The sequence below is a fragment of the Arachis hypogaea genome, chromosome 13, assembly GCF_003086295.3.
Source record: "Arachis hypogaea cultivar Tifrunner chromosome 13, arahy.Tifrunner.gnm2.J5K5, whole genome shotgun sequence".
NCBI classification, from domain to species: domain Eukaryota; kingdom Viridiplantae; phylum Streptophyta; class Magnoliopsida; order Fabales; family Fabaceae; genus Arachis; species Arachis hypogaea.
Window position 1 is genome coordinate 5,097,933 of NC_092048.1, and position 10,215 is coordinate 5,108,147.

The following is a 10,215-nucleotide window of genomic DNA, read 5'->3' on the forward strand; positions in this document are numbered from 1 at the left end:
CTGGGGATCAAGGATCTAAGGGCGCAAAATTTGGCTTTATTGGGCAAACAATGTTGGCGTCTAATGAAATACCCTAATTCTACTCTATCAAGAATGCTCAAAGCTAAATATTTCAGATATACAGATTTTCTACATGCAGAGATAGGAAGCGTACCGTCGTGGGGCTGGAGAAGTGTTCTTGAAGGGCGCAAGGTGATCGAGAAAGGCTTGTTATGGAAAATAGGCTCTGGTACTAATGTTCGCATCTTCCATGACCCCTGGCTCCCACCACCAGTGCCCCTTAATGTCCCTCAAAATGCACTCACAATCCCGCCAAATCTGCAAGTGTATTACGTTAGTGCGTTATTAAATCCTGATAGAAGCTGGAATAGAAATCTGATTGAGTCAATTTTTTCAGTTGATATATGCAATAAAATTTTTTCAATCAAACCAACAGAGGAGGAGGATGAAGTTAATTGGTGCTGGACAAAATCTGGTATGTATGAAGTTGGGTCAGGATACAAAATTGCTTATGGATTCTTTCATTCTCCTACTTCATTGAGGCCCCAGAACATACAGAACAACAGAGTCTGGAATAGCATTTGGGAATTGAAATTACCTCATAAAATTAAGGTTTTTCTATGGAAAAGTTTTCATGAAAAGCTTTCAGTGTTGCAACAAGTTCACAGGCGGTTCGCATCTACTTCTGCTACTTGTCCAAGATGCATGTTGAAGGCTGAATCAATTTCTCATGCTTTGTTCCAATGCCCCATGTCTTCAATAATATGGTGCCTAAGCTTAATAACCCCTGACCTATGGATGAGAGAAGAAGAGACATTTTTCAATTGGTGGCAATGAGTCTTATCCTAGGCAGTGGCTCAATTTGACGGTAGACAAAAGACCCTCCTCATAGCGGCGCTATGTTGGAGCACTTGGAAAGCGAGGAATCGGTGTGTTTTTGAGAAGGTAATAAGCCCGACACTAAAGATAGTGAAAGAAGCCAGCAATTTAGTGCGTGAACTCGTGAGCCATACCTGATAGATGCTGTTAATTTTCTTTACTCTTACTTTACTCTTTTCTAAGCTCTTAGTCTTTCAGTCACCGTTGGTGATAAATGGGAATACCCAATTCTTTTATACTTTCTTATGGAAACACTTTTATTTTATATTAATAAAATAACACTTATCTTTGAAAAAAATTAATAGTTTAAAAAAAGATTAAATAAATTATTAAAATCATATTCTCAATTTATTAGAATAATCAATTTTTAAATTTAAATTATTAGAGTTAGGCGATATAACCTCCTCTTAATATACCGTCACATTCTCATTCCATCTCAACCTTCATCTCCTTTCTCCACTCACACCGTCGTTCATCCCGACAGTCCTCCCCTCTACGCCCAAAACTCGCTGTCGTCGATCTCCGGTTCACGCCCAAAACTCATTGTCTGTGCCAGAGACAGCCATTCCGACGCATCATAATGTCGTCGTCCCCCTAACACCGTTCAGACGCAGTCGAAACATCGCTGTCCTCCCAAACCGACGTTGCCGCACCCGCCGATACCACTGCGGCCTGACCGCGTGAAACAAAAGAGTGCATTTTATTGAGAACTCGTTACATTATATAACTATCCTACAAAACATAATCTTTAAATCTGTCCCAAAATGGTGTCTGCGCCAGAAACCTTGACATCGGATGTAGCTTCTTCAACATTAAGAGCTTTCACTTTTCCATCTACCACGTATGCTGACCACCTCTTGGATCGAGTTCCAAGCAAAGCACTAGAGAGATCAGTAACTAAATCTAAGCTTTTGTGAAAGCTCCCGTCGAAGTCTCCATAAAACTCAATAGCACTATTGGCTTGAAGCTTCTCTACCCAAGCATTCATAGTATATGGATCATTAACAGCCACACAACTAACAGAAACAATCCCTTTGGCCTTAAACTTATCAATATTTTCGATGTACTTCCGCATCCGTGCAGACGCAGCCGTGAATAGCAACCTGTGCCTTCCCCTAACATAGTCATAGATGGAATCCTCTATGAGAAATTTATTGTGCATGTTAGTGGTCAACCCATAATATGCCGGATGGTCATTTTAGTAGATATGCGGATGGTTATTTTAATTCTTATGTGAATGGTTACCTGATTAGATTGGGTTTAGTTAGATACAATTAGAATATATTGGATGTTCAATTCACCATGTATACAGATGATTATTTTTATCCTTAAGTAGATGATTATTTGATTGGATTGGAGGAGGAGGAGCCTGGCGGCGCCGTTCGTTTTCGGTCTAGAGGAGCGACGCCGATGAGGGTCCTTGTTGACGAACCAACGGCGGTGAGGAGGATCCTGATGACGACGATGGGGGCTGGTTGGCAACCAAGCGACGGCGTGAAGAACCCAGGAGGTGACGATGATGTCCGGTGAGGGAGAGAGTAACGCCGACGGCTGGTTGGTGAGGCGGCGACGGCAGAAGGTTTGGGGAAGAAGTTGGTGCTTTGGTAAATTAGGGTATAACGAATGGTTAAAATTTTTGGATTACTGATGAATGAGATTTTTTTTTGTTGGGTAATCTGGGTGGAGTATTTTTTTTTTAACTTCATTGGACCAAATTTCCAATCCATTGTTCACTTTATTCAAATAAATTTTCCGTTGTCTACCTAACGGAGCCGATAATTAAAATTTAAAATCATTAATTAACTAATAAAACTCATAAACTAACTAACAAATAAGAACCATGAACCATAATTTATAAAATTACACATAATAAGCTATAACATAATAAACCTGTAAATTGAAATAGGCATAGATTGATAGCAATAATTTGTTAAAAAAAATTACATGAAGTAGGAGTGTGACTGCACTACTGATGTAGAAGTAAAAGTAACGAAAAAAGATGAATGAACGCAGAAGAACAAGAAAGTCAACTTTCAACAAAAAGAAAAAGGCGCGATGATAAACAACTGTACACAACGGATGCGGGCAAATAAAATGAGCACAGAAAAATTGAGGGTGGAGTTGAGAATGGTAGTGCGACGACAATTTTTTGTAGAAGCGTGCTTTGGAAAGAGAAGAGTGACAAGGGAGGATGAGAAAGTGGATGTAGGAATGGCAATGCGGCGGTGAATGACCATAGAAGCGTGTGGCTTCGACGGTCAAAGAAGAGTGACAAAGGATGAAAGAAAGAGCTAGGGGAGGTGGAACAACACATAACTTCCTCGTCCAGTCTCTTGGTTAGATGTTTACTGACTTAGTATAACACTAAGCAATGATCTGATTCTCTAACTCTTTTCTTTAAAAAAAGACAAATCGATACCGTTTTAATCAAGTTGGGACAAGATTCAAACTCGTAAATAGATTCATGAATTTGAACGAGTTTGTTCGAATCTACTTGAATTCGGCTACATCTATCAAGAATCAAGATACAAATTTGAGTTGAGTCAATCTGATTTCATCAACGAATTTACTAGTTAACTCATAAATTTAACAATATATATATATGCAGTCTAATAATATTTTTTTAGCTCACACTTTTAAATATTACTAATTAACTGTTGACCAAAAATAAAAAAAAATCATAACCCTCTAACATTTCTCTAATAATATTTCAAAATTCACCTTGTTGAAGCCTTACATTTCGTTTTCTATTCAATCTATCTATTGATCTATTGATAATTTTATATGTGATATTATAGTAATCACAATATTATAGTGATCATTTCTAAGAACACTAACAATATGCATTGATCGATAGTCAATTCGAGATTTCGCAAAAAATAAACAATGATGTTTTGAGTATATAAAAAATCAGTTATTATTTTATATAAATATATATTAACAATAAAAAATAATATATATTTATATCTAAATATATAATAATTAATTTTTTTATATATAAATAATATTTTTGATAAACAAATAACAATATATTATTTCATAGCATTATCACCGTTTAAATATCACTTTCAGTGCTTATTAATATAAGCTTGTCAAACAGATAGGTCAAATCCAAGTAGTTGCATTGATTCGTTGCTTTATAGAAATTGTTGTTTACAACTCTAGTATTGCACTAAAGAACAAAACTCACAACAACTTCATTAGCTGTTAAAAGAGTGGCATTCTATCATTTACATAGCGTCTCAATTTAAAGTTTAATTTGTCATTGTCAACCTAACCAAAACATTATATATATATATACAACGACGGAGATAGATAAAATATTAGAGGAGTACACAATAAAATAAAATTAAAATAAAATTAAAAAAATTAAACTAAAATTTATATATAAAAAATTAAAATTACAAAGATCATTGTCCAACTTTCTCACCATGTGACTCTATTTCTGTATATATAACAAACAAAATAATTAAAACAATTAAACAAACTATATAGAAGCAGAGCTGTCGGCAAATCTTGAGTTTGGTACTTTACCATAATTAATTAATTAAATTAATTTATGTGCTAATACCAACAAAAAATTAAATAATGATAGGCCCTTCTACTTTATTCCTTAGCATGCATTCTCTATTCTTTGGATTGCTCTAATTATTCTTTCAACTTTTCGGTGTTGTAATAGAATTGTCTAACGAAGATAAGATAATAAGATATTTTTTGATAATCTAAAACCATTCTATTATTGAGTAGTTCTATTAGTACATTATTAAAAATTAAAATATTTACCGGAATATTTTTTTTTTAACTTTTATCATATTTTAGATATATTGTATTCGATTTGTGTTTTTAAAGATTTAAATTATATATTTAATTTAAATAAAATTCAATTAAAATATGGTCTAACTGATAAACTACTTTAGTTGGTTCCACGTGTTTGAGTTTTCATGGTGAGATTCTCTGACATCCGAAGTGATTGTTAACTTGTTTCAATCCATTTGATCTCTCTTGAGATCTTCCCCTTTGGGAACTTGTGAAACTTGGATCCTAGTTTTTTCTCTTTCTCTTGCTTTTACCCCACCGCCAATAACTAATATCTTTTTTCCCAATATGGAAATAAAATGGTAGAGCAATTTAACGACATAGTTTTATTGTAGTAAACAATCAATTAAATATTATTATATTATTGAGTCTTGTTAGGGATAATAAACATCTTCTCAAAAGATTTTTCATACTATCTAAAATAACCATATCTTGAATTCTTGAGCTTTCGGATCCAAAATTCTAATATTATGTCATGATACCACTCATCCTAAAAATTTCAGCTGATGACAAAATGTAACACTAATAGTTATATCTCTAATACTCCCTAATCCTTCATTGTACACATTGTATAAATATTCCATTGGCTCCTCATACTTTCTCTATATTATTATATAAAATTTAAAATAAATTAAAACTAAATATTAGACTACAATCATCATTTATGATTGATATGTGATCTTATAAATACTAATATAGTATTTTGTGAGATTCAAAATAAAATAAACTTAAAATTGCATATGCATAAATACATAAATGCAGATAAATGTATCTTATCATGAATATAGATAAAGTTGAAATATATATATATATATATATATATATATATATATATATATATTCATTTTTAATTATAGAGATCAGACTATATAATGTGTTATATTATGAATAATGTATTTCAAAATTTAAAAATTATTCTATATAATATAAATGTTTATATATTTAGTACAAGTGTATGAAATATAATGTCGTTGACTCATTTATATATGGTCTAATTGCTAAATTTAATATTTGAATTTTCAAATACTTTACTTCTTATCAATTAATAGATGGATAATAGATGAATTATGAATATACACATGCATTACTATATATAAACATAGAGCATGTTTGGATAACCCAGAAAAATAAATAAATAAAATTGTAAAACAGCTTATAATAAGGGAAAATACTATCTTGAAGACTATGATTACAAGTAAGTATTTAATTATTTTTTAATCAAAATTATTTTATCAATTTAATTTCAAATATTTATATAAACAATTATTTTGAATTTATTTTTAGAATTATACTATTTAAAAATATTTTTTAATATATATCTAAACATAATACATTATCTTAAAATAACTTTTTAACTAAAATATTTAAACAAAATTAATTATCATATAATCGATTATTTTTAAAAAAATGAATATACAAATAAATTTTAAATTTTTTCAACATTCTTAAACACATCCTTAATATGTCAATATTCTTATGAGAACCTTATTCTTGAGACCAATATAACAAGTGTGACTAATTTAGTAATTCAGCTGAAATCCAGGGTTCATGTGGGAAAAAAAAAACAGATAGAACATAAAGAGCTGGCACAGGAACAGCATAAGAGTCCACACATGATTCTTTCTCTTCTTCTCAATTCTCATCATCCACTTTAATCTCTCTCTTTCAATCCTATAATAAAAAGCAAGTTTATCTCTGGAATTAAGTGTCTTTGCACATTCACAAATCCACAAAACATGGAACACAAAAGAAGAGGAACCACTTCATCAAATGATGTTCTGTTCTCAACTCTTATCCTCATCATCATAGTACTTTGTTCTTCAGGATCTTTTGTTGTTGTTGATGCTTACAAGAATTACACAGTGGGAGATTCTTTAGGATGGTTTGATAGTACCATGAATTCTGAGATCAATTACCAGAAATGGGCTTCCAATAAAGTTTTCAGCTTGGGTGATTTCTTAAGTGAGTTTCATTTCTAACACATCATTCTGATTATTCTTCATCTTCACTTTTTCTTCAGTGTTCTTTTTGTTTTGGCCATGTAAATTTTAATTTTGGTTACTAAATGATTATGTCATGTGGTTATTTTGAAATCTGTGGTTGAAATATATATATGAGTTTAATTTTGATGTGTAAATCGTTTTGCATAATTGTGTAATTATATTCGTTTTTTAATGATTATTTATATGATTAATGTAAAAAATAATTATTTTTACTAATATGATGTTATATAATTAGATTAACATGTAAAACTATTTTATACAATCATTACATTAAAATTTTATATATATATAACATTTATGAAAGTAAGTTTTCTTATCATGTCATGAGCTTTCAAGTGCCAATTCCTTGAATCTTATCTTCAATTTTCCATTGATATGTTGTTTGTTTAGATGAAAAGTTTTGACACTAATTATATAATATCTTGTCATGTTGACAAAAAATTTTAGCAATATTGGATAGGAAAAAAATATTTATTTATTTTTTCAATTTTATTTTTGTACTTTGGTTTTATCCTTTGTACGGTTGATAAGATATGATGAAGAGCAGGAACAAAAGTTGTACTCTTCTCTAATATTTTAGGAAGCATTTCAAGTGCACCGGGAGTACCGGTGCACTAATTATTTTAACCGTTGATCTGAATTATAAAAAAAATATATAATATATATTAATTAAAATCAACGGTTAAAATAATTGGTGCTTTCCGGTGCACTTGAAATATTTCCAATATTTTAATCCTGAAATATATAATATGTGGCAGAATATGTATATCTGAAAATGGCATTAATTTATATTTGCTTAAAGCCTTAAACCTACCTTTGTTGGCCTCAAATCAAGTAATATTTCTTCCATTTAGCAAAAGGTGTAGAAATACAGAAAATAATAAATGAAATTACTGTTAACATTTGAGAAAACAAAAACTCTTTTTCTTAACCATTATTCTTTTCTTTTGGTACAATTAATAAATATTCTCTTCCGATATTGAATAGTGCTTCCTTCTTTTAAAATATTTCTTTTTAACTTTTTTTTTTTTAATGTTATGAGAATATTTTGTGACGGTGGAAATAGTGAAGAAAGGCATTGACAAGTCATGTTCATGTATAACTTTAGACTTTAGAGCATTCAGTTGGGGGTTGAAGGTAGGTCAATGTTTGAAAATAGATCATTTATTCCAATATTATAGTTAGGAAAAGTATAGGGTACCATCATATTATCTGCCAACTTCTGCCAACTCTTATTTATAATTGTGTTTCATGGAAGTGTATTTGTAGATGTGTCTTTTTTTTTGTGACAAACAAATACATGCGTTTGCCGGGAGTCTAATATATTAGATGTGTCTAATAATTAATATATTTTAAATACATATATAAAGAGACACATTCAGAAAATATATCTATAAAAACACTTCTATTAAATACAGCTATAAAAAAGACATTTTTATTAGACACATCCACGAACACACTTCCATAAAACACAATTATAAATAAGAGTTGGCAGAAATTGACAGATATGCTGTTGATAACGTAGCGGAACCGTTATAGTTATTATTGTCTCAATAAATCTTTCATTTCAATAATCTTATTCAATTCTATAATCTATTAATCTTACACAATAATTATTAGTTGTTTGATATGAGTATTTATGATCTTACTATATATTTTTTTCATATAATCTCAAAGTAAGTGTACACTTTGAAGGTCAACTAGGTTGAACACTTAACTAGCTCTATTTTTTTCTCTCCTTTTTTCACATAAGCCTTAATTTGATGCCTAACACTACAAGAGATTTTGTCATCCAATTAGATACCTTCTTTTTTTCTATTGAAGTACTTAGAGTGAAAAATATGATTATGTTAAATATTCTATTAAGTTAAGAATTCATAGATAATTAAATGACAATTTATGTTTAGATAAAAAGATAGGTAGAAAGATAAATAAAATATTTTTTTGGCAAATATATTTTTCTCAGTGATTTTTGTCCACCCATATAGGACAACAAAAATAAATATTTTTTAATTTCTAACTATCTCAATATAATATCTCTCTATTTTGTTTTATGAGGTTGTTGCTAAATGAAGCCATATTATAATTAAATATTTTAATTTTTTTTTTTACACTTATGCATATAAATTACATAGTTAGGTTCATTACCAATTTTTCATACCTCTAATCCATATAGTTTCTCTTATGACATAAAAACAATTACTTTTTAACTAATTTGGGTGATTTTGTTGTTCAATTTTGATGCATGAAGTTTTCAACACAGACACCAATCACTCAGTTGTCCAAACATACAATGCAACAACATACAAACAATGTGACTATGATGATGCACAAGACAAAGACACAAACCAATGGCTTCAATCAAATCCATCAAACACAGAAACACATTCAATCTCAGTGTCAGTTCCTTTGAAGAAGGAAGGTGTCACCTACTTCTTCTCAAGTGACTATGATGGTGACCAATGTAGAAGTGGACAAAGGTTCCAAATCAATGTCACTCATGGTCAAGGTTTACCTAAGAGCCTTAAGGATCCTTCTGAGGATTCTGCTCCTTCTCCTTCCGGCGCCGGTGGCGGTGTTGCCGGCGATGATGAGGCTGCACCGGATACTATTGTTCCGGCAAATTTTAATCACCCCAAGTATGAAAATAGTGATAGTAGTGGTGATGACGATGATAATGATAACAAGGCAAAAGGAAAAGCTAGTTCTGATTCTGTGTCGATTTATGATCAAATTCATATGAAATTATTTGGGTTTCTCGCTTTGTCATTGGTCGTTTTCTTGTTATAAACTAAGAGTGGTGGTGAAAATTTACGTGCAATAGTCTTTATAAAGTTGATAGTTAAAAATCGTTATATGATTTGATATGTTTGACTAAATTATCATTTAACAATTTTCAACTATCATATGAAGATAACTACATGATTTTTCACCATTAAGAATATTTGGTCATAATTGTGGGTATACTTTTATCATCCAAGATAATCCTACTTGAGTGGAGTAATACTGATATGATAAATCTCTCATTTTTGAGTTTTATCATAGTTACACACCATGGATTTATACCTAATATACCTTTGTCTTAGGTATCATATAACTCCCTTGCAGTTGAGTCCTATAGAGAGAGTGAGAGATTTTTTTTTATATATATATATATATATATATATATATATATATATATATATATATATATATATATACATATTTGATAGATTTTACACTTTTACACCTATTTTTATGTATTTATATTTTAATTGATTGTGAAAGAGGATATATATTATTTGTAGACTAGAAATAATTTCATTATTGCATCCTTTATTGTTGTTTGTGTTGCTAAGTTCTCCTATTTTCTTTAATGTTTTCAATTGATATTGGTAGCAACTCAGTTTAATTAGCAAAGACGATTGATGCTGCCATGGTGTTGGTTTCAATTTCCTTTTCTCCTTCAATGAAGAAAATCAGAGACATCTGAGATCAGTGCGATGAGACAGAGGGGCTCTGGACAAATATCTAATAT

General features: G+C 30.5%; 2 protein-coding genes across 2 annotated transcripts; one reads left to right on the forward strand and one right to left on the reverse strand.

Moving 5' to 3' along the window:
• Window positions 1–1,627: 1,627 nt before the first annotated feature.
• Window positions 1,628–2,041, reverse strand: LOC112732482 (peroxiredoxin-2F, mitochondrial-like). Its single transcript, XM_025781227.1, has one exon. The coding sequence runs from the start codon at window positions 2,039–2,041 to the stop codon at window positions 1,628–1,630; it is 414 nt and encodes a 137-aa protein (XP_025637012.1).
• Window positions 2,042–6,182: 4,141 nt separating this feature from the next.
• Window positions 6,183–9,790, forward strand: LOC112736678 (early nodulin-like protein 18). The gene is made up of 2 exons (XM_025786234.3): window positions 6,183–6,657; window positions 8,950–9,790. The coding sequence occupies exons 1-2, from the start codon at window positions 6,432–6,434 to the stop codon at window positions 9,486–9,488; spliced, it is 765 nt and encodes a 254-aa protein (XP_025642019.1). The 5' UTR covers window positions 6,183–6,431; the 3' UTR covers window positions 9,489–9,790.
• Window positions 9,791–10,215: the final 425 nt, after the last annotated feature.

Coding starts and splice junctions, on each gene's coding strand:
- LOC112732482 (XM_025781227.1), bottom strand. CDS start 2,041: ATGCACAATAAATTTCTCATAGAGGATTCCATCTATGACTATGTTAGG.
- LOC112736678 (XM_025786234.3), top strand. CDS start 6,432: ATGGAACACAAAAGAAGAGGAACCACTTCATCAAATGATGTTCTGTTC. Junction 6,658..8,949: donor CAGCTTGGGTGATTTCTTAA/GTGAGTTTCATT, acceptor TGATGCATGAAG/TTTTCAACACAGACACCAAT.